The following is a 25,216-nucleotide window of genomic DNA, read 5'->3' on the forward strand; positions in this document are numbered from 1 at the left end:
ACTGCTCTCTTCCAAACTAGCGCAGTGACACACTTTCCTCTCAGAGCACGGACCACGCCGGTGACTCAAGCAGCCACGTTGTGCCACTGCTGCACTGTTAGCAAGGCAAAGGACACACACACACAGAAAGAACCTTACACACTCCCTTGCTTGGGGTAGACACGAGAAGACGCTGCATGCCCCCCCCCCCCCTCTTTTCTCCTTCTCGTGGATGGCTGGGGGATGGGCACAGCGTGGCAAGACCACACACTCCCAGTCACGAGTCAGAGAGGGGGCCTTGCTGAGCCTCAGAGTCTGTGTGTGAGTCACTGGCCCCAGTCACAAGTAAGGCATGTGGGCCACAGAGCTCCTGTCTGGTGGATCCCAACCTGACTGTCTGTGTTACCCCCTCTTGTGTGTTACCCTGGCGACAGATCCTGCCATAACGATTTGTAGGAGCAATGGATCTCATCATAAGGAAAACAGGCACATTAGTATGCCTGCTTTGAAAGAGGGTGGGGGCTGAATGAGCCAGTGATTCAGAGGTGGCTAGACAGGCCGTTCTAACCAGAGAAGCTAAATGGTAAACGATGATGAATAGCGATAGGAGAATAATAACTCATTTCAAGGCCAATATGCCTTTCAGACACGGATATGACATTAAAAACAATGTTTTCCTTTCTGAATCCCACACAAAAGCTTTTTCTCTGCTCTGAGTTAGTAGAGTAGAAGTGTGAGTCATGCTTGCTAAAAGAGGTACTTCAGAGGCTGCTCTGGTGAGTGTATGTGTGTGTAAAGCCTCTGCTAGGCCTGGGATTTGATAGGAGAATACGTTTGCTGCCAGGCTGTCCAGAAACAGATCATGTGAACAGCATGGACCAATAAAAAAACGTTCACAAACTCTCCACTATTTCAATCAACAAAACCATGTCTGTTTCTCTCATGAGTCTATAGCACATTATATTCCCAAACACACTCTTTCTCTCTCTCTCTCTGTCTCTCTCCGTCTCTCTCCGTCTCTCTCTCACACACTGTGCACATGTAAGGGAAAGAGAATCATGGAGTCTTGTTTTCTCCTTGGGAGCAATGGAAACTTTACGGTGGTGAGAGTTAAAAGTGAACTTAATTATGTTTTATTACCAAGGACACATTTACAATTGCACTTGATGCAAAGTATACAAGAGCAACAGTCATAGAGCTAAGCTTGTTTTAAGAGCAATAACTGTTTGTACTCTATTTAGACTCATATTTGAAACCATTTATGTTATTTTCAATAAGTCATTGGGTCCCCCAACCTCTATTCCATAAAAAGGTTATTTTCATGCTCTGAGGTTAATTGGGTGTTATTGCTGAAGTGATATGGTAAATACATTGTAAATAGATGTATATTTCACTAATAACATCTATCCTACCTCTTTATTATTTAATCAGGGCTGTCACCCCCCCCCCCCTCGAGCGTTCTGAGCTTCATGTCCAGTGAAGTGGTTGGTGGTGGTGAGCTTAAACCTCCACCTCAGACTGGAAAGTGAGGGTCAAAACCAGGACCCCCACCCTCGCCCCCTGCAGGGTCCCTCAAACTCAGTGGGGGGCTGAGAACTTCTCACCATGATTCATAGAAGGGGCTATGGGATGCTGGTCTGACTACTGGTCAAAAGAACTTAATTTAGTTTCACATGATCGCCCTACCTCTACAAAAATATCAAAAGAACACAACAGCTAGCCAAAAGAGAGAGATATTTCAACAGTAAATTATGTAAAGTAATGCTGGGGACACACCACAGGATAATCGGGCCGATTTCGGCCCTTCCAACAATCCTAGGTAACATATGTCCCGATTATCTTGATAGTTCCGCAGATTTTATCAGATGTTCCCTTGGTGTGAGGTGTGTTAAGAGTGACCACACATTGCAGGAGAAAAACGGCTACATCTAGGATTTTTTGTCCTCATGTTTGTGGTCTCTGACAGTTTGAAAATCTTATAAGATTTAAAAAATCGTATAGTGTGTCCCCAGCATAAGCCTATACAATAGAACTCCCGCATCCTTAAATAGGCTGCATCTTTGCTTAGCCTCATGGTTCTCAATCCTGGTCCTCGGGCCTCCCTGCCCTGCATGTTTTAGACGTTTCCCTGCTCAGAAACGTCTAAAACATCCAGGTCAGGGGGGCATAAGGACCAGGATTGAGAACCACTTAGCCTGACTACACAGTGTCAAAATTACAGTTTTGAGCACAAGTTGACATGACAAAATATGTTGTAAACAGTGACTGTAAGAGAGAAAAAAAACGTGTTGGCATTCATTGGTGATGCGATCCAACGGGTCATGATGTAACGCTATGTGTAGCCTATGAAGCCTCAACTGAACCTGAAATATGTTCCTTTTTTTGGAGACTCCCCATTAACATGCAATTCGGGTATCCTATAGTTGATTCTTCAGAAGACATGATTCATACACTGTTAAAGCCATTCACCCAACCACATGGCGTTTAGCCTCAGAGATTCCACTAAGCAGATTAACAACAGTCAAATCAAACACGATCAAAATGAGCTGCTGAGTAAATATTTCTAATGCCTGCAACTGGGTAGTCTACGCACTTCGACACGACAAGCTGCCAAATGTACAACACTGAATCCATACAGGAGAATTGGTTGCCGCATGCTCCTACAAAACTGGAATGACTACGGTTATGACAAACGCGTGGGCCTACATGTTGCTGGAAACCAATGACAATTATAATAAATTAATTGTAGGCCTATTGCAACACTAAGGGGAAAAAAGACAACTAGCACAAGAGAAATTTGTTACCACTGCATAGCCTACATTAGTCTATTTAACAATAATCATAATAATAATAGCCTACTGTTTAAATGCAATCTAGGTAAAACACTAGGCTAAAGGTGACGGTCCCCTTACTCTGTATTTCAGAGAAGGCTACTAAACATTAAGACTATCTTGCGACAGTAGCCAATACTTTCTGTTTGCCAATAGCTTACATGCGGAGCGTGAAATTGGTGCAACTGATCGTGCATCACTACCACTACGAAATGCAAAATGGCCACATGGTCGTAGTAACCTTCAACTATAGGCTACGGAATATCCCTGGTTCCGTTGCATGAAAGCACTATAATTGTTTCAATGCTACGGCAGTTAGGCTACTCTTCCAAGTAGGCTGTACGGCATACGGGCGCTTCCTGTTATCTAGGCTAGATAATTGAGGACCAAGAGGCACATCATATCAGAAACCTGATCAGATCACAATATAGCATTGGCTACCATTCGGCACTTTCTGTTAATAGGCTATATTAACAGTAGCCTATTATAAAAGCTACGTTTACGTTATGACAAGACTAAACATGTTTTAAGATAACATATATTGTAGGCCTTTGTAAACCTACAAGAAAAAGAAAAAAAACGTTTTAAAGACTTTAATTGACTGTCACCATGTTATTGTGTGGTTCAAGTGCCTAATTGTTTTAGGACAATTCAAATAGGCCTACACCTTAGTTACTCTAAACTATATAGCTCGAAAAGTTGTAATCTAACTTAGTATAAAATGTTATGTCCGTTGTGAGGTTGGAGAAAGGTTCAATACATTGTGAAGAAAATACAGATGAAAGTGAATGGAAAATTAAGAATCATTGAATAGCCTATTATTACTACATTACGATGGCACTTACTCTCTCCATTTCCAGACCATATGAAGAGCGTGGAGACAGACAGCATCAGACCCCAAAACAAGGTCGAACTATCCCTCTCTGTCCTAGATCTCATTCCTGTAAATTGTTCACTCCTCTAAAAATCAAAGAATTTGATTCCAGAATTCAAGAGAATGCGGAACAGAGAACTTGCCACCTGGCTCACAAAATGTTGGTAAGAACAAAAACATGAGGTCCGGTCAAATAGATTCGTTTAAAGGTCGACACATCGGTGTTTGGATGATTCCTCTTGTTTAAATCTTACAAATCAAGCAATGTGTTATGTGAATTAAAACCTCACAGTCAATAAATTAAAACAGTTCGTTATTCTTGCCAAACACACAATGATTTTAGGATGGCTGGCAAGGCATTTGAGCCACAGATTTTACTCGAGAGATGATAGTAATCCGCATCCTCAGTCTCCATCTCTTGAAACATCAGTAATGATGCGTCCTTTTATGTCTGCAAATAATGAAGCGATTATCCAAAATGTAGACCAAGATTATTTCCAGTCTAAATTATTTTTCTTTCGTGGTTGCTGTCCTTTAGAATAATATGAATCAAAAGGAGAAAATACGTCCACGGGGTGGTGGCTGGGATGAGAAATGAATGGGAATATTACTCCATTCGCTCTCTCCAGGACGAAACCGGTAGGAAGAAACAGTTTCACCGATTTCACCCTGTTTTCACCCCTATGTGCTGCCTATCTTAGCCGTTTGCGCAGCAGACGGGTCCGTAGCTAAAAAAGACTTGTGCCACGCAAGAGAAACGGTTCTCGAGCTTGATGGGGCTTCGGTTGGGTGGAGTAGCCTACGGTTTACTCGTAACCAAATCCACCGGTGTGACATGTAAGACGTTTATCGGTTGTAAAGATGTATTTCTATCCTTTAGCCACGGTGGCCCCAAAAGCGTTGCCTAAGCAGCAATCCTATCACTTGCCCTCGTTCTCGGTCAACACTCCGTAGAATCACTGCTGTAAACAAGCCTTGGCTCCAGTCTCGCACTGAAACACACGGCGCTGTAACACGGTGGCGTAAGCCTGTTAGAAAAACTGGGATGGAGTAAACTCGTCCAGCCCATGCCGTGGGCAACACCGGGGTCGATTAAATGTTCTTAAAGTTGTAATCTCCTCGGACAACAATGTAGGCCTATTGTAAAACTACCGTCAGGTTTGCTATTTTGCTTAGTTGTATTTATTTATTGAAAATACAATTTAAGCTTATCCCTATGGCCAACCTATTCATTGATTAAGAATAGGCCTGCCTCCGAATACTTGCCTGCAAAGTTTTCTATCGAAGCCTGCCCTAAAGTCAATAGGCTACTACTAGCCTACTGTCTGTCAGTTAGGCAGGTGTTCATATAGGTTAATTGTTAAAAGTAATTTTCAATTGTGTTTCCTGTTCAGATGGATTAATTATTTTAGACAGTGCCCTTGATTTGGTAAAACAATGACTTGAATGTCAATTTTTCCAATGTATAGTTGGCTCATGCCTAAGCAATCATCTATACTGTAGGTTCAGCGTTTAACAGTAGGCCTATAGGTATAGGGCAGGCCTATACAGATGTTTGTTTTTTGTTTGTTTTGTGTTTTTAAGCTTCTGTATTGTTCCAGTTGGTTTGGAATACTGGTAAGAGGAATTCTTCCCGGAGTTAGAGTATGGACAAAACATGTTTGATCAGCCTAAGCAATTTTGAAACATTTGAAACAAGGAGTTTACTCTGAACTGTTGGCTGCATTGAAGACATTTTGACCGACACATGATCTCCATAAGAAAAACGTAAAATACGTCACAGAGTTTCATTCAAATGTACGGATTGGACTTGATTTGAACGTTAACTCCGCAGAATGCTTCACAATCTTCACAATTAGCCCGTGCATGAATGATATTTAGGCTACGTTATGAATTCGCCAACTAAAATGTAAGTACCCTATTTTATGCAATGAGGTAAACTGTGTTTCAATCAGCTTTACCTTTTACATCAGACAAACGTTTTGCATCGAGGCCGACCAATTGTGTAGTTTAAATGAAATACAATTTAGAACGACTTTAAGTAAAATGTTTTTAATCACAGTCATAGTGTTGATTAGAGGTATATAATATAATAATTCTGGCCATTCATTCCTATGTAAAATTTAATCCCACCAGAGGATGACTGTGGTCCCGCCAACGCAACTGCAATGCAGGCTTGGGCCACGTGGAGTACTGCTGCCGTCTTGTGGTAGTTTACAAAAATACTACTGATAATCTATCAACGAAAATCGTTATTAATAAAGAAAAGCTTTTAAGAGGTGTCGTTTTAAAGTTTGGACTGGAAGATGTTTTATTGTTAAAGCAGAACGTGTTTGTGTGTGTGTGTGTGTGTGCGTGCAACCTGACATGGGCATGAGCACTTGGAATTTGTCCCCCAGCCCCAGTGCTGCTGATATCGATGCCCAGCGTTGGCACACTTGTGTCATACTGTGAAATAAACGTAAAAAAAAAAAAAAAAGAGGACACTGCTCCAGCTGTTATAAAGCAGGTTACCTGAGAGGACAAGGCTCCAGAGAGGATACGCTGGTGTGTAGTCTGGTGAGACAAGCCTCCGAATGCTTGCAACGCACACACACATACACCCTCTCACCCACACACACACACACATATACAGTACACCTACAAATATATACACAAGCACAATAATTTTGCCATGAATTACCATGCATGTTAGTTGTCATTCTGCTGATAACAGCTACATTCATCATCAATACTCTGAGTAGCGTTACAAGGTAAAACACCAAGAAATCATGAGGGAAACCTGAAGCATAAACTCTCTCTCACCCTGCTTTAGACACTCCACCCTCTACAATTCTCACGGTGAAAAATCATCTCGCTAAGTTCACAAACAGATTGTAACATATAGCTGCCAAAATGAACACTGGTGCATTAAGAGTAACAAGGAAACTTGTTATATGTATTGAAAAGATTGTCATAGCGTTTACATATTTCAACATGACAGATTGACAGAAGTGGGCTGTGGGGTTTGATGGTTTACATGGCCTGTGGCTAGGAAGAATTGAGAAGCAGGAAGGGAACACAGAGAATAACACGCAAAGTTCCGAGGTTGTCAGGTTGACTTTACACCTTTGTAGCTTTACTCTACAGTTTCTGAAAACGTAGGCATCAGGAACTTATTTTTAGAATATTTATTTCTAATTTCTCTTGAATCTCTCTCCCTCCCTATGCCCCACCTCTTCTCTTACAGGTCTTAAATCACACCCATTGTCCATCTTGACACACCCAGCACATGAACACCTACTCGCAGAATTTAAATACATTACTTTTAATGGACTTTCAACGCAGGTGGCTTTGAACAAAGACACACACAAAGCACATACAATATGCAAGTGAGGCATACTGAATTTAACACCTGTATAAGGTGCTACACTTAAACGTAGTTTTGTTAGTGCTTATGAAACTGTGTCGGCTTGCTGCAGGTCTGTGGCAAGGGTCTGTGTTTGTGGCCGCTCCAGAAGTGTTAGACCCTCCCCTGCAGGGTCAGAGGTCACCAACAGCCAGTGGTTCACATCTCGCTCGGCCTTGTGGGAATCCAGGAAGGTCTGGGCAACCACCTCGTACTCCCGGCCATATGGAGTCCTAACAGAGATAGGAAGTCTATCACCTTGTGTACATCCAAACAACACCACACACCATTGGTTCTTGTTGTGACGTGAAACATAGAAAGGGCGCGCAGATGTACCAAAGAATGTGATCCCCCAGGACTGCGAGGGCATGGTTGGTCTTACAGTGACTTATCAGAACTTTAGCGTTTGCCTGTAGGGAACAGAATTATATGATTAGAATGAGAGGGAGTAAAAAGCGTGTGGGAAGTGGGGGGGGGTGTACGTGCACGATTCTGAGATTTACAAAGGTATTGTCTTCATATTAGGTTAAGAGCTATATAGTGGGGATTGGCGCCGCTCATGCCGCGACTCGCGGCAGGTGTTTGTAGTCGAGTGTGATTGCATGAGGGTTTTTCTTGACTTGGTTTTTGTGGTTCTTACTGAACTTGCCATGACAGATGATTGAATACGTGTGGAGAAAACCTGAAGTGGACTCACAGGTACAGGTAGGCCCTCATGCTCCAGCCTCTCCTGGGGGTCAAAGTGCACAATTTTCCACCAAGCCAGGAAGGAAGCCTGCTGATCTAGATTCACTTCCTGGAGGCGGGACATCTTTGCACACTTCCAAACAAATCAAACTTGTGTTAGGGTGTTACAACATACTCAGAGTTAAGTACAGGCTTAATGAAATGCACAACAGCCTACATATGTGTCTATTCTTCTAAATGGTTTGTGGCTGCAGGTAAATGCCATTAGCTACATCAAAATAATAATTTACAATTATTCATATCTGATTAGCATTCATTACAATCAACAGGCCTAATTCAGACATGCAGTCATCAGGTAGGTTATAAAAGAATAAGCATGTGGCAATAAGCATGTGGCTCACTGTGCTTAACATTGTCTTGGAATGCTGATAATTGAAAAATCATAACATTGGTTAAATGAAACCAGGTATGGCAAAAAAAAAATCTGAAATTATAGCTACCTTCTGGAATGTTTTGTGGTCACTGGTCAGATACAGCTGTAGAGAAGCAGACACAAAGAGGCAATTTTCTCATGTAATACTATCAGAAACAGATGCACACAATAACAATGAACTCCCAGTAATTGTTCCACAGTTAGGGACTGATATCTGGGGCTCACTTACCCCTCCAGCAAAGCCGGTAGTTGTGCTCAAGGTGAAGCTCTGTTCATAATGCAGAGGTTCTCCCTCAGCACTGCCATCAACACTAAACACATAGAACAGCGTCAAACACCACCTGTGTGAGTTTATCTCTCTTTCTCGTTCTCTCTCTCTGTGTGTGTGCATACTGTACCTGTTTATAACGAAGGCAATGCGTGTACAGGGCTGCAGACTTTTCCCTCCACTGACTCCGCACGGTGATTGAATGGCTGCGCTAGGCCCCTTCCCTAAACTTGTGATGTCTGCGTTGATGCTGATTGCACAGTGGCCTCTGTTAGACCCTCCAACATTCACCAGCATCACAACATCTCCAAAACATACACTGCCGCCACGGCTTACAGACAGATTCACCTGCACAAACAAATAAACACACGTGTTGGTGTGTGCACACACACTATCAAAGGCAGCAAAAAGGTCCCTGGTTTGCACCCCGGTCGCTCCAGGTCTTTTCTGTGTGGAGTTTACATGTTCTCCCCGTGCCTGCGTGGGTTTCCTCCGGGTACTCCGGTTTCCCCCACCATCATAAAGACATGTATCGTATGAATGTGAATGAATGTTGGTGGTGGTCGGAGGGGCCGTAGGCGCTGATTGGCAGCCACGCTTCTGTCAATCTGTTGTCTGCTGTGGCTACAGTTGTAGCTTACTACCACCGGTATAACTGAATGAATACTGGACTCTGTAAAGTGACTTGGGCGCATCCAAATACATGTAAAGCGACGTTGAGTATTAGAAAAGCGCTATAAAAAAAAAAACGAATTATAATAATAACATCCAGTCGTACCTCTCTGAGTATGTTCTGTTTGAGGTAGCCTGTTTTCTGGACAGTGAGCTCACCCTTTTCCTTTCTCTCAAGGAAGTCTTTTAGGGTATCCTGGGGGCAAACACATGGCTGAGAACACTCGCACACATGAATGATTCAGTATGCGTGTCTAAAAAGTCAGTAGGTTACTGTAGGCTAGCTAAAATACACAGAACACATCCAGTTGACATTCACAAAACTAAATGCTTCGTCTGATTATTTTTCAAGTGGGCAGGTTAACTGACTTTGCTTCCAGATGCAGCTAGACTACTGTATTGTACTTTCTAGCAACACGAGCTTTAAATTGAAGTACTGGTAGCTCTACAGTAGCTCTAAATTATGGTCTGTTTGCAATTAGATTGTGCGCTAAGGCACATTTTTAGACGAACCTCCTCCAAGGTGACATCTTCTCTCCAGTTTCCAACACGCACGCTTGTACCGTATGTCCTGACATTTGCCATGTCGCTTATTAGAGTAGCAGTCTAAACTTCCAATGTTTCGATCAAAAAGCAAGACTCCACTTAGCAGCCATAAACGGCATGATTTGTGTACTATAATCGTTACCATAGTAACACTAAATCTACACTCGAACTACCAACATCTTCTGTAATGTAACGGTAGAGGCCGCTATGACACTGAAAAAGGAATATCCGAGATGGGTATGGCTGCAGCCTGCAGCCTCCCGTCTCATGCCCTCCCGTCTCATGCCCAAGCTGTCCAACGGTAAATTCAGAGGGTCAAAAATACTAAATCGCGAATTATTTTACGGATGGAGTTACTAGTAAAGGTAAATTCGTGAACACGTTTGTTGCAATAAATTGAAAAACTTGAAATTGTTTTTTTTTTATCAATAGGGTGATTTCAGGTAATGTGGGACACTTTTTGTAGAGGCTCCAGTAGACTTACAAAATAACTTAACTCGCCACAGTGGTGTTTCTGTAAATGAAATGGGAATACACAATATTTTAGATACACACTTTCAAACATAAGATGACCCCCTCTATCACTCAGGCAGCATTTTCAGGTCATGTGGGACAGCTTGTCTGGTAAAGTGGGACAGTCATCGTGTGTCAGCCTAGTCTGCTAATATAATAATAATTAGTTTATATACAACAATGCTAGGTGCAAGGGTGTGGCAGGATTCATTTAGTTGTGGGGTTTGACTTATACAATAGGCATAATGTGTAATGTAAACCTAGTGATCTCCAGTCTGTGCTACTAGCTAGCTAGCGCCGCGCGTTAGCGTTTCGTTGGACTAGCGTTAGCAGTCAAGCTTACAAGTCTGAAAGCGCTGGTTCGATGACATTGTAAGTTGTTATTTAGTTGGGAACTTAAGTGCACTATGATGCATTGGTATTAAATATTTGAGAACTGTCAAATTAAATTACTTGTATAGCATAAACACAGCATTACTAGCCTGGCTGCCAGCCCAACTTAGCCCAGGCCACAAAAACAATTAGTCGGGAAGTTGGGTCTGGAGGGGTTCGATTGCGGAAAAACTATATTCGGACCCATTAAATTGTCAGGGGGGGGGCTTTATACCATGATGGACATATGATCAACAGTAATGTAATCAACAACGTCACCAAAGAGGCGCTTGGGTTGAATTTGTTTTCAACAAATAACATATTGTGTTGCTCTGATTGGTTGTATTTGAGCGAAAAGGCATTTGTTTTACGAGCTCGGTTGACACACGCCCCATAGTCACAGCCCAACGGACAGTTTTCAGACTCATATTCTGACTAGAATTATGAGTATGACAACGTCAGGCTAGGAATCATATAGTCTAGCTATACATTATTGTCTGTTATTTTTTGTTGGTTACTTATTGACAGCTAGCTACTATGGCCAATAAAATGCCATTACTTGCTTTAGCTTTGGCGTTTGAGGAGCCCTAGCCATAGCCTGGTAACTAAGGTAGGTTACCAGAGAACGAACACTCGTACCTACTCTCCACGTCCTGATTGGTCAGCTGTCAAAAAGGCGCTTGACGTCACCCAGCTTTTATGTGAAAAGTTGAGAAAGTTGAACTCAAATAAGCGTCAGGCTCAGCGCTTTTTTATAAGTTTTTAAAAAATATGGGAAAACAAAGTTTTTCGTTTTCCCATAGGGTTGCATGTAAAAAGGCGCTGAAGGCAGCGCTTTTTTCTTAAAAAAAAAAAAAGTCTAAGTGTGAACACGGCCTAAAACGTTTATTTTTTCTTCTAACAAAGCATTATTTTACAAATGTTTGTGTGTGTTTCAATCAGTGGTTAAACCCCTTCAATATGCTGCAATAGTAACCATTGTAACTTAATTTAAATTCCTTTGCCAGCCTTGAGAAATATAATGTCATATGCCTCTGAACTTTTGATGCGTTTTTTCTGTATAGACCTCTTGTCAAGCCAGATCACGCCTACTCTGATGATGTCAGACAAATAAAAACCACTTTATAGTGACTAGAAGTGTTGATCTTGTACAGGTCAAGATCAGCTCTGGCGATTGGATGTCGGTTTTGCACATATGAATCATCAAAATGCATAACAAAATGCGCGGTGTGCTGTACCGACCATCATTGTCCCCCAACCGTCGTGGTTGTGCCTTACCTTAACCTCGACCTCTGCTACGACTCCTGGCCTTAAACTAATCCTAACCTCAACCGTCGTTGTGACGCCTAAACTCAACCGGGCCTCCCAGGCTGCAGCCGTAGAATGTATTTTTAGTTTGTAGTCTATCTTAAAAAAAACACATTCACCAAAGTAGGAAGGAGAAATGGCGGACCAGACAAGCTTTTATTTTAAAAAGTAGAGGCATGAGACGGGAGGGCATGAGTCGGGAAGGGATGAGGCGGGAGGCTGCAGGCTGCAGCCATACACTCTTGGAATATCCGGCTCGGTGCACCCCACACATAATTTTAACAACTTGCGGAATGACAAAATCAAGGATGAATTAACGAACGGGCCTACCGGGTCCAGGCCCAGGGGCACATGAGCTCAGGGGGCCCCTAAGCCAGAACCTCTGCATAAAGTCGCTTTTATTAACTTTGTATTAATATAAGCGAGAGATGATAGCAGATACTTTTCAACCTATTGAGGAGTGAGTTCTAAATATTACATACGATTCCACCAGAGTGAGTTATTTTTTCAAAATGGCAGCTGCTAGCTTTCGTTAGCTTTCGTTACCTAGCAACCTAGCATAATACTCGTAGCAATGTTACTACCTGCTAGTGTTACTTGTTAGCCTCCTAATTGTAAATTGTGAGGCCATACTATAGTGTTTGTCATATAGTTTTTGTCTATAGCAAAATAGTCGGTTGTAATGTTCAGAATCACACGTGTGACGGTACTCTGTGGGGCCCGCTTTCGAAAGATCACATATGTGTGACGCTACTAATTAACTAGAGACTTTGGTGATGTGAATTCAACAACAACACAAATGTAAGCAAAGTATTGGAGTTACTTGAGTAATTGTTTCAGGCTTAGTACCTTCCAATTCAATTAATTAGTCGACAAGTTTAATGAGAAACTGCTCAATAGAGGGCGCATTTAAAGTTAGTAAACTGGAGACAGGCAAGTTCACGATAAGGTCAATCAATCTCGAGAAGAGCACAAACAAAATGGACAACAGCCGTACATTAAGTGGAGCAGCTAAGAGAAAACTTAGAAAAGAAAAAGAAACAAGGCAATTAGATATTGTAAATCAAGTTCCTCGAATTTCAATTTTTTTCAAAAAACAGACGGACACTCACAAGCCCAACATTGGAGGTGGTGGTGGTGAGGAGCATAAGGAGGACGAGGAGCAGCCTGGTAGCAGCAGTGCTAGTGCTGCACCACCGTGGCTACTGTTGGCATCAGCGGGTGATGCTTAACCACCGGCACAGAGGCCACTGTTGGTTGGTCAGGAGGAGGAGACCGGTGCTATAGAAGAGGGTCAATAACGCCAACGTGCGTCGACTCCGCTGCCTGTTAGCATCATTGAGGATAAGAGACCGCCTTCTGAAGGAGAGCAGGGCCAGGGCGAGGCTTGGTTTGAAGCTGTAACTGACCCAGCTTTGTGGAGGAACACTCACTGTGAGCGGACTAAAGCATTTCTTATAGATAGAGGAGTTAAAGTGTTCCACAATCTGTGTGCAAATTATCCAGCCTCTATTAGGGACAGTGGGATTGGTGGCAAAACTCGAGCGTTGACTAATGAGCAGCTTACATGCAGACTGCCCGATGGCCAAGTGGTTCATAGACAGTGGATAATGTATTCCCCATCCACAGGAAATATTTACTATTTTCCATGCAAGCTGTTTTCCTCAAAATCTCAAGCATTCGTTACTGGCTACTGTGACTTGAAACACCCGGAGCGAATCTGCGAGCACGAGGCAAGTGCAGAACATCTAGCCTGCATGCTTGCCCTGCATCAAAGAGCCACAGGTGCCACCGTGGATTCCGCCTTTGTTAAGCAAATCGATGGAGAGAGGCAATATTGCAGAGAGGTGCTTAGGAGAGTGGTCTCTGTCATTAAGTTCCTGGGGGAGAGGAATTGCTAGGTTCACCACACAATGGCAACTACTTAAGCATCTTGGAATTGTTGTCACAATTTGACCCGTTCTTGGCAGAGCATATTAGAAAGTTTTGACAAATGGGTAGGGGTAATGTTTCATATTTATCTTCAACAACTTGCGAGGAGTTTGTAGAACTTATGGGATAGAAAACAAAACAAGCCATTATAAATGAATTACAAAACGCTAAATATTTCTCTGTAATAGTCTTCTCTACCCCTGATCTATCCCATGTAGATTAGCTCACATTTATATTTAGATTTGTGAACCAAACGGGCCATGTAGTGGAACGCTTTCTAGGATTCGAGCCCATCACTAGTCACACTGGGGAAAGTTTAGCAGACTGTGTTGTCTCAATAGTGCACGATCTTGGCCTAGACTTGACAAACTGCCGTGGACAATCATATGACAATGCCTCCAATATGTCTGGAAAATATAATGGATTGCATGCACATCTAAAGAAGAGGAATCCATTGATTCATTATGTCCCCTGTGCTGCCCATTCTTTTAATCTGGTGGGAGTCAACAGTATTGAAGCCTGTAGCAATGTTGTTGGCAAATATTTTGACTTGTTGCAGTCTCTATATACGTTCACCTCCGCCTCCACGCATCGCTAGGGCACAGTATTTGGAGATTCCCATGTGCTCATCAATCTCACGCTTAAATCTCTCTCCACTACACGCTGGAGCTGCCGTGCTGACTCAACAAAAGCACTTTGGGAAAATTACCAGAATATACAAGAGAGGCTCAGGACTTTGTCTATGGATGACACCGAAAAAAGGCACACGCGCTCTGAAGGTGCTGCGCTCTGTGCACAATAAGAGACATTGGAGATGGCGTTCATGGCTAAGTTTTTGGATACTGTATTATTCAGATTTCAAGCAACAAGCGCTGTTTTGCAGCGGGGTGATATAGCCCTTGTAACTGCAGTTAGGGCACTCGAATCCTTGCGGGATTTTGTGGCTGCACAGAGAGACTTTTTTGACAGTTTTGAGAGGGCCGCTCTGAGTTTACCTGGCGTCAGCCAGACTTGGAGACATGACAGCCATCGCAGAAGGAGACGGAAGACTTTTGCTGACGAGAGTGGAGAGCAGGATCCTGAGCTTGATGGAAGAAGGCTTGCATACGGACTGTTTTGTTAGCGATGATTTTTTTTATTTTTTTAGCGGGGCGGGGCGGGGGGCTTGACACGTCCGTGGTTTCTTAATCCGTCCATGGACAAGATGTATATAGGCAGTGGATAATATCATACTGGTTTGAGAATGTATATTGTGGTTTTATGTAGGCTATTACTGTAATTGGGACTACAGTTCTAGTGTGGATGGTGGGTTACGCAGGAGCAGTAGCAATCTTTACTTAGTCAACAATGACAGCAAAGTAATTTAATATCCCAAAACAATAAACTATACATCCAAGATTTTGTCATATTCTTCATTTATTATTGTGAGAGAGATGGTTCTTATTTTTCATTTAGGACTGCTTGTTAAAAGTTGGTAAGTGTGCCAGTGATCCAAATGACTGAGCAAAGGTGTAGACGTTTACATTTCTTGTTTGGAAGGGTCAGTCCCCTTACCTACATGGTGATGACTGAAAGGCCCTCTTTATCTTCTCAAAGAAGCCACGTTTTGGCAAAGACCCCATTTCCAATTGTGCTTTTTTCTGCCTTTTCTTAATTTCCTTTCTTTTCTCTTCTGCTAACCTTTGCATCTCTTTCTTTTTTAGATCTATAATTTTGCATCTCTCATTCTCCAACTTTGTTTGAATCTCCATGTTTCTTTTTTTTTGCCTGCTCCAGCTCCTCCTGTTTCTTCTCCATCTTCTCCTGCGCATGCAGCTTTTCTGCTTTCTTCTGTTTTTCTATGAACTCCCTCTCTTTTTTGCTGCTTCCCCCTTTTCAGCCTTTATCTCATTCTCAATTTGTCAATATGTCGCTGTTGAACTCTACTCAGATGTACAGTGGGCCTGAATTGCAAATCACACCCCCTAATATGAGTACATCCCCCAAATGAAAACGCTCCCCCCGAATACGAGTCAACTCCCCCCAAATCGGATGACTTGTTCACCTCCCCCCAATACAAAAACATGCTCCCCCAAATGGAAAACGACATTACATTAAAGGGTAGGTACTACACTTTAGCGCAGATTGGATGTTAGTAGGCTAAGAAATTGATCGACAGAAGTAAAAAATGCAATAGCCTGACAGAGTTACGTGCACCAGGACATTTATTTGGGTATCGAAGCATGTAGCATAGCGTGTTAAACATAGCCAAACAACTAGTTCACGTAACTCTGTCATTACAACTTGATCGTTTTGGTTGGAAGGAAAGAGGAAACATTAATGTTTACAATTCAGAGTCATGACACTACTCTTTATTTTAATCAGGGTCATTCCCATGAAATAATCTCAGATATGCTGTTAACGTTTCACAATATAAGTAGCCTATGCAAACGCAGTTGAAGGCAGGACTTTTCAGAAGAAAAAACTAATAGTCCACTACAGAAGAACGAAATGCCACAATCACAGAGTAACGTGGACCAGGATAGTTGTTTGGCTATCGATTTTTACATTTAACACGAAATACTTTTGCCTAAGTAGCCTACTATTTGCTACATTCTTCGATAGCCAAACAAATGTTCTGGTGCACGTAACTCTGCCAGGCTATTGCATTTTGTACTTCTGTCGTTCAATTTCATATTTCTTGTTAGTTAGCCTACTGCATCCAATCAGCGCTAAAGTGTAGTACCTACCCTTTCCGTTCAGAGTTAATGTAATGTGTTTTTGAGTTAATGTAATGTCGTTTTCCATTTGGGGGAGCGTGTTTTTGTATTGGGGGGAGGTGAACAAGTCATCCGATTGGGGGGAGTTGACTCGTATTCGGGGGGAGTGTTATCATTTGGGGGATGTACTCATATTAGGGGGTGTGATTTTCACTTCAGGGCCACCATACAGATGCCTTCAGTACTTCCATCTTTGCCAGTCCACCCTCTAATCCTTCCACCTGGTTGGCCAGGGAGTGGGTGCAGATTTGAATGTCCGTTCTTACCTACGACTCTAGCCTAGCCTACTGCATGAATAAATGAATGAACGATCTAACGAAAACATATTAAACTCAAAGGAAATATGGAAATTAGGTTACACTGAAACAAACAACGTGGTGTGTAATTGTATTATATGTATGATGAAAATTGGCTTGGAATTTCTCCAAGAAAATACCAAGAAATAGGTTGCAGCAGTTTGTCTTCTAAATACAGTTGCGATATCTGCAATGGGACTGAATTTGAATAGTTTCCTCGACATTTTATAGTGCAAAATCGCTGTCAATCAAAAGGAGATGTAGTCTTTCGACAGACCATCCATTCATCACACGGAAACCCAGCGTCCAGGCCAGCCCACTCCTCCATTCACCCCCAGAGATGCTGAGTGTCCAGGGTGGGACATAATCGCAGCATTTATCCAATGACAGTATAGTTTCGAAGCACTGAAAAAAACTGTTCAAAGCAGCCCCATTGAAGTCCATGGAAGCTGAGCTTCAACAGGGAAATGCATAGCCTGAGGTTGTCATACTCATAATTCTAGTCAGAATATGAGTCTAAAACCGCTCCATTGGGCTGTGATTATGGGGTGTTTCAACCGAACCCGGAAAAAAATCAGCTAAATTGGATAGACCTCGAACCAATCAGAGCAACGTAATATGTTGTTTATTGAAAACAAATTCAACCCATGCACTATTTGGTGACGTGGTTGATTACGTTACTGTTGATCATCTGTCCATCATCGTATAAAGCCCACCCTGACAATTTGATTGGTCCGAACAGCTCCTGTTCGGACGTTAGTTTTTCCCAGACCGAGCAACTCCAGACCGAACTTCCCAACCAAATTTATTTGTGGGCAGGGCGAAGTTCGGCTGGCAGCCAGGCTAGAAAGTGCACTGTGGCGCTACGGGAATGTATGAGAAGGAAATCAGTCTGTCGACCTGCTAATATATGTAGGTGATTCTGAACAAACTCGTCTTCGATATGAACGTGTTGTAACGCATTTAAAATGTTAACACAAAAGTAAATATTTGACCATTCACTTTTTTTTAATGTTTGGAAATCTGAGCTTCCCTTGCAGTCTTCGCCACTGGTTCCAAAAGGTTATAAGTGACTAATTATTTGTCAGACATGCTCCTGTCTAAAACAGTGGACTGTGCTGAGCCTGTCGAACTAATTGAAGCACTTAAAGACATTTCTACATTATCGTTGTGAAGCGTCTTTTGATGAAGTGTGGAGGGAAACACTTCATCTATGTCAAAGAAGTGGTATTGATACAACTCAGTGAAACCCAAAGAGGTCCAGACAGACAACAAGGACACTTCAAGATAGTGTCATCCCTTCCAACTTGGGACAGCATGTAGTTACAGATAGAAAACACACTTTGTGTCAATGTGTACCATCCAGTTATGGATAACATTATTGGAGAAATAGAAATACTGTTTTCTAACACAAATTGTAACATAATGCAAGGTATCCAGGCACTAAATCCGTGAAGTACTACTTTTGAGAGAGGAGGCTGTTCTTTATTGGCTAATGCTTATGATTCAAATATAGAGGATCTTAAACATGAATTACATCAGATGAGGAGAGTGCTAGAGAGAAACAAGGAAATGGAGTGTCCTACCACTCTGATGTAGTTTGCTCAGTTTTTGGACCCATTCCAGGAAGTTTTTTTTATGAGTTTACAGGTTGTGTAAAATAGCAGCAGTTTTACCTGTGAGCAGTGCATCGTGTGAACAAAGTCTTTCAACTCTTCGGATCATAAAAAAGTATTTGCGGTCTACTATGACAGAGAAGAGATTATGAAGTTTGTCTGTACTCAACATTGAATCAAAACGCACTGAAGCTTTGGATCTAAATACGTTTGTGAGGCGATTTGCGGAACAACATGGTAGTCGCCGCATTCAGCTCTTGTAGGAATGCGAACATCATGCTCTGCTCATGGGTGAACTGATATTATGGTAAGTTAGATTTTTTAAATTTTATTTAAAAACATTTTTTTTTAATTGTTGTAATGTATGGTAGTATACTGGATGTAAGCAAGGCTGGACTGGGACTCAGACCTGCCCACCACAATCAGTCAGACACTACCCACCAGTACACCATCCTTGCGGTCCCTGTAAACATGCATAGCTACTGTTCCATTCCCCAAAAACCCTACACAGCTGGGTAGTAAGTGCCATGGACCAGTGTGCCCTTGCGCTTTTGTTTCTCCATCCCAATCAGCAGATTTTTGGCTCTGAGCAGCATATATACTTCTGGCACGGGGTGCCACTTCTCAAAATCTCTTGCCACCCCATAAATATTTTTCTAGATCCGCCCCTTCATCATGTTTGCTTTGTGTAGATACCAAGGATGACTTATCTTTCAGGAAGAAGCAGTAGTTACTAGACTTCAGTAACCACAACATTAAATCAAAGTAACAAACATTACACAAATATCTCTCATATTTCACCACCTTCTACTCTTGTGGTAAAGGTGAAGTCTTGAAGAGGTCTTGAAGAACTTTCCTCAAAGGTCCTGATCAAGGTATGATCTTTGTTCAAATTGCCGCCACAACAGAGAGCACAAATTGTTGCTGGAGATGTGTCGTCTCAAGCAGGCATTTTGAAGCCTGCAAGGTAGCAGGAGGGCCTCACATGCAGAGTGGGGAGGTCAACTCTATGGTTCCTTTGCATTGGCGTTTGCTGGGTAATCAGCATACTGAGGGTGTCAAGAGGGCAGGATCTACAACATTTTCATAGGGTGGCAAGAGGGTGACAGGAGATTTTGACAGCAGAAGTGTGTGTTAATTTTCAAGTTTCAAACTTCAAAAAAAAAATCTAAAATTGTGTGAGATAAAAAAACTGAAGGCTGTATAACATGTATGCATAGTCAGTGAACACTGAAATGAATTGGAGGATTATAGATCACATGACCAAAAAGCTATTGAAGTTTGAAGATTTTGAATCATTTGTAATAACCTGAGATGAAAATGAACACAATAAAGGATGTGCAGCATGAATGCATACATCTTCAACAGTTTAACATTATTTTGACCCTTCTAGTTCAGGTTGTTGAAAAGCCATTGACTTTTGAAATTTGTAATTTGTTGATGGTCCCTAAATTATGTGTTGTTTAGGAAGCCAAAAGTATTGGCTAAGCGGCCGGTCGTAGCGGTTCTAAACATCGGTTAAAATAACACAATACTGGGCGTCCCAATATCTGTTTAATATCGAACTTCAGGCTAACTTTACCACGATCATCTTTGTGGTTGCTTTCCCAAAGTATTCACGAGTTAATGTTATGAACCTCAATTCAACAGGAAAACTAACGTTGCAGCCCTGCACTTTTCTAATTATTCTTAGTCATTAATAGATGTGTCAGGTGTTACCCAAGGGTCAATCCTGGGTTCACTTCTTTTCAGTTTTCATATTACCAATTTACCATCCGTATGCCAAGACAGTGAGATTCTGATGTACGTAGACGACACTGTGATCTTTGGGTGGGGTAAGAATAACGTAGAGGTGGCTGCTAGGCTTTCAAAGGTCATGGTTGATGTGTCTGACTGGTTAAACAAATGTTGTCTTCAGCTTAACACTTCCAAAACTGTTACTATGTTTTTTTCTAAAACCAGCAAGTCTTACACTGAACCCGATGTTTTTATTTCAGATCAAATAATCAAGATTGTGAAGGAATACAAATCTCTTCGTATCTTTATTGATAATCAACAACAAAAATATGCAAACATTTGAAATTCACCTTGGCTTACTTCAGGCATCTGAGAAATCACATTTCCACATAAACTGCAGAAATGTACATGTTCTCACAGATTTTATCTCACATCAGTGAGATAAAATCCCACTGCTTACCCACCTGGGATAACGATGGATTGTAGCAACAATCGAGCATTCATCGACCCGCTTTTCAATAGCGGCTCCCTGACACCCGTAGCTTGACGTGTCATACTCATAATTCTAGTCAGAATATGAGTCTGAAAACTCTCCGTTGGGCTGTGACTATCGGGCGTGTTTCAACCGAAATCGTAAAACAAATGCCTCTACGCTCAATTGGATAGACCTACAACCAATCAGAGCAACGTAATATGTTGTTTGTTGAAAACGAATTCAACCCAAGGGCTCTTTCGTGATGTTGTTGATTACCTTACTGTTGATCATCTGTCCATCATCGTATAAAGCCCGCCCTGGCAATTTCATTGGTCCGCCCAGATCCTGGTTTTAAATAGTTGTTCCCAATACGGGACCCTCTAGACCCAACTTCCCGACCAAATTTTTTTGTGGGCGGGGATAAGTTGGGCTGGCAGCCAGGCTACGACACCCGCAAATGCTATACAATCTCCTGGAATTCGGGGATTTATGGTCAAAACAAGTGCATATTGCGAGTCCTGATAGCGTCCCGGGGTGGGGGTGGTATGTGCTGGTTGAGGGGGTACATCATGCATGCGGATTGTGCCCCCAGGGGGGGCATCTCACGGAAATGAGTCTCTGCTGGTTGGGATGTCTGCAGCTGGGAATACTGTCTCTAAGTCCAATCAAATTAACTATTACAGAGGCAGTGGTATCAAACATATATACAAAGTTTATTATAGCCACAGTTACAATCAGACGGTACAGTTTTCAAAAATAAGAAACACTTAAGGGCAGGGTGTGACTGTGGGTCTATGATACTTGGGCCTAAATTGGCATATGGTTGGGTGAACTCACAACTTGGGGAATGCTATAACACAGGTGATGAAGGATGGAAATATAAATAGCCACACCAAATATTATCTTCACATCACATCTAAATATATCACAGCAACCATTTAGACATTGTAATATAAAACACCCTCACTGCAAACACCACCACTAGGTTAGCCAGCCAACACCACCAAGGCTCAAAAATAGAGGTAAAGCCCCAAAACCATAAGCATAGAAAACCAGCCCTTTAACCAAAACAAAACTATAAGAAACTTATATGGGAAAAACAGTGGCAGGCACTAAACACTACCTGAAGCAGAAATACCTGTGTTAGTTACATAATGAAAGAGCATCAGCATATACATGTTCTTAATTATTTTAAATCAAACGAACCGAGGGCTGTTGAGTTTGTAACCCCACAACTCAACGCTTGTCCACCGTCAAAATTCAGCTGTAGAGGCTGTCACTTAAGCCCAATTTATACTTAGGTCGCAGACACTTTTGAAAAGGTCGCCGACAGAAATGGCGTCACGGTTGACACTTTTAACTGTCACTTGAAAGTGTCGCCTACCAGGAGAAATTTCTACTGGCGCTGATGTCGTCACATAGTGTCGCTCAAGTGGGATTGGCTAGATAGACGGCACGCGTCGTTGACTGCATTGTTTTGAATTTTTAGTGAACGCTCAACAGCTGTTTAAGATGGAAGGAATGTAGGAGAGATTGGCAGAGCAAGTTAGAACATATCCACACCTTTATAATGCCTCTCAAAATTAGCTACAGCCATTTTCTCCGATCGATCACCTAGGGTAAACCATAAACAATGTAACCATAGCTACGAATGTAACAGTAAAATGATTCCGTTTACGTCACGCAAACCTTGAGCACAGGCGACTGTTTCTCAAAGTATAGATGCAGCAGCCTGAGCTACACTTTTTTTTTTCGTCGGCAACCATTTCGAAAGTGTCGGTGACATAAGTATAAACTAGGCTTAAGTGGTAAAAACATTAAGCTACATCAAACTAGGACTAACACCATGAAAACATCTGAGCTACCACGAATGTGATGAATGTGGCCAGCTTTCCTGCATCACACGGCACTAATGCCTGAAGCCTTAGGTAAACAGCACAGCAACCCATTTGCCTCCACTACTACGCGCCAATTTAACTTTACTCCGTGAAGTAACATAAATGCGCGAACACCTGTGAAAGCTCATCTCGGAGGGGGTGGGTTGGCCCCACCAAATCTCACTTCTAGGTTTTTTGAAAAGTTTGCAGCCCTGGGACTAATCACTACTGTCGGTTATCCCTCTAACTAGACATGTGCATCAACGTATTAGTTGGTTGGTTAATTGCCATAACCAAATAGCCATAATTGTCAATGTCCTTGGCTCAGCTAAGAAAAAGCATTAAGTTCTTGCTATCTATCTGTCTGTGGCTAATTAACCTGCACAAGAGGTCCAATACTGATCACATGTGCCTTGTTTTATTGTGTATAGATAAAGACCTAAAACAATATGGGAATGCTAAGGTAAGGATTTCTCAGAAATGTTAGTGGATTTAAAGAATTTGGAGGAAAATTGAGTAACTCTAGGTGGTGACATGGTGAAAGGAGCTCTGTATATTATATTATATAGGCGATAATTTGGGTTCACATGACATTGGTGGGTTTACTGAAAATTTCAGTCGTTCGCAGTACTTTTGTAGGTACTGTGAAATCACGCAAAGTGAGTTTAAAAATACATTTTTGTGGTCCACAGCTAGGTTTGCCCCTTCAATACTGAAAAATAAGGGACGACTGCCGAAGCGGGGACCACACCCTTGTGGGCCACGATGACCACAGGCCCGATGACGTGCCAGAGGTGGTACATGAAGGATTCAAAATCTTTGTGTCTAATCCAATATGTAATGATGGTATTCAATGACACAAGTCTGTGTTCTAGAAAGAGTGGTCTGGAGTGCAGAGGTCCGATAATATCAGGTTTAATGCAGCAGTTGGAAATCAACAAGTACAGAGCTCTGGGGCTGTCTACGTTTCCCTACCCGCAACAGAGTTTCGGGCTGGTTCACGACAGTCCAATCTGTCCCTGCCCCAGCATATATAATACAGTGCAATTGAAACAGTAATATCAAAAAAGGGTTGTGATTTGGTCTTTCGTGTATCAGGGAGTTGTTCTTCCCTATGCATCCCACCTGCTCGGGTGCTCTCTCAGCCCGGTTTCAAGGTTGCTTCTGAAATGGAGAGATAACAACACAAAATACAGCCTGTTTCCCACACCCTGTGTGAGACACAATGTTTTAAGCCTGAGCACAGTTCTAAGTTCATAAGACATACATTTAATAAGCACAATACATAACTTTAATACATGCATCCTTTATAAAGAGTCTTGTTCCTGTTGCTATATAGTGCACAGTGCCCATGATGCATTTGGTGATTAAGTTGCCACAAATATTAATAGCTGGAATTATAGATAATGCCATGCCCGTGATACAGCTAATGATTATAGTTCTAGAATTGTACTGTAATGTATTATACATTCTTTATACATCACAACATGTTTTCATAAAAATATTAAGATTGATACATGGACATTATAAAAAGATACCTGCTATTGAAATCAGTGTGAAAAGATGCCCTCAGTCTCTATCACAACTCAAGTGGTCATATCCTCAACTATGACGATAATAAACAAAGGCCAACAAAGTTTGACAGTGAGACCAAAAAAAATTGTCTTTTGGAGGAACTTGTGAGAACCATATTTTATTAACTTATTAAATTAACAGATCCATGACTATTGATACTTAAAAAAGTCTATTGGAAAAAATTGATATAGTGCAGGTGACTTGCAAATGATTTTCCATGATCATAAACATGATAACATCAGTGGACCAGAAGTAGTAGTGTGCAGTATTGGGGCATGTAAAAAAAATGCCTACTTCCTTTTATATGTGTACTTCTTATTACATGGGGGGGTATCCGGACTTGCGTCCGCCATTCTTTCAAATCGACTGTACGCCAAGAGACCCGCCTTCCTCTGCCTCTGATTGGCCGTGAACCCGATCAAACCTACGATGGCAGCGAGTATTACCCAATCAGGGGCAGAATAGGACAAGTCTTCACAGAATGCGGGTGGGATGATTTGCATGGGATGCTGCATTGAAGACAACTCGGAAAATACAGGACAAAACCCGTCCCATATTGATTTAAAGAGGGATGCGCTATTTTATTCTCAAATACGGGACGATTTCTTATTTTAAGGGACGAATGGCAACCCCACAGCGCACCCATGACACTTACGATTCTGCTGTTGGTGATCTACAAACCAAATAAGACCAGTCTGAATCGACGTGTTCTATGACATCATAATGGCTCTTAACTGCTGCTCAAGACAGTGCTCTGTTCGAAAACTCTTAAAATGCGTCCTTCCTTCCGTTTAAGACAGCGAGGTCTGTTCGAAATGTCTTAAATCTTCTCTTCCTGTCTAATAAGATACCTTGAAATACGTCACATAACGGTCATTTTTTAACCCATAAAGACCCGGACCCATTTCTACAGCAAGGAAAGTTATGGGGGGCATAAAACATATTAAATAGAGGACATAGAACACATTTCTCAAATAATTTTCTAAATTGTGCCACTAGGTGACAAAGATCTCAAACGTGACCTAGATGTCACTTCGGGCTTAAAACAGTTAAATTATATGTTACACCTTAATCTGAA

General features: G+C 41.9%; 2 protein-coding genes across 2 annotated transcripts in view; both read right to left on the reverse strand.

The window, feature by feature from the left end:
- igf1ra (insulin-like growth factor 1a receptor) overlaps positions 1-4,670 on the reverse strand; it is a 66,555-nt gene extending 61,885 nt beyond the window's left edge. The window contains exon 1 of the mRNA XM_084671810.1: positions 3,656-4,670. Coding sequence (XP_084527936.1) covers positions 3,656-3,749 — 94 coding nt within the window. The 5' untranslated portion in view covers positions 3,750-4,670. The remainder of the gene's footprint in view (positions 1-3,655) is intronic.
- A 2,240-nt stretch (positions 4,671-6,910) lies between these two features.
- On the reverse strand, positions 6,911-9,952 carry cfap161 (cilia and flagella associated protein 161). The gene is made up of 8 exons (XM_084672463.1): positions 9,646-9,952; positions 9,239-9,328; positions 8,591-8,808; positions 8,422-8,503; positions 8,260-8,295; positions 7,770-7,892; positions 7,409-7,482; positions 6,911-7,305 (listed from the first exon to the last, which is right to left on the reverse strand). The coding sequence occupies exons 1-8, from the start codon at positions 9,715-9,717 to the stop codon at positions 7,119-7,121; spliced, it is 882 nt and encodes a 293-aa protein (XP_084528589.1). The 5' UTR covers positions 9,718-9,952; the 3' UTR covers positions 6,911-7,118.
- Between the last annotated feature and the right edge of the window lie 15,264 nt (positions 9,953-25,216).

The sequence above is a fragment of the Hypomesus nipponensis genome, chromosome 14, assembly GCF_054491055.1.
Source record: "Hypomesus nipponensis isolate SF chromosome 14, ASM5449105v1, whole genome shotgun sequence".
NCBI lineage: Eukaryota > Metazoa > Chordata > Actinopteri > Osmeriformes > Osmeridae > Hypomesus > Hypomesus nipponensis.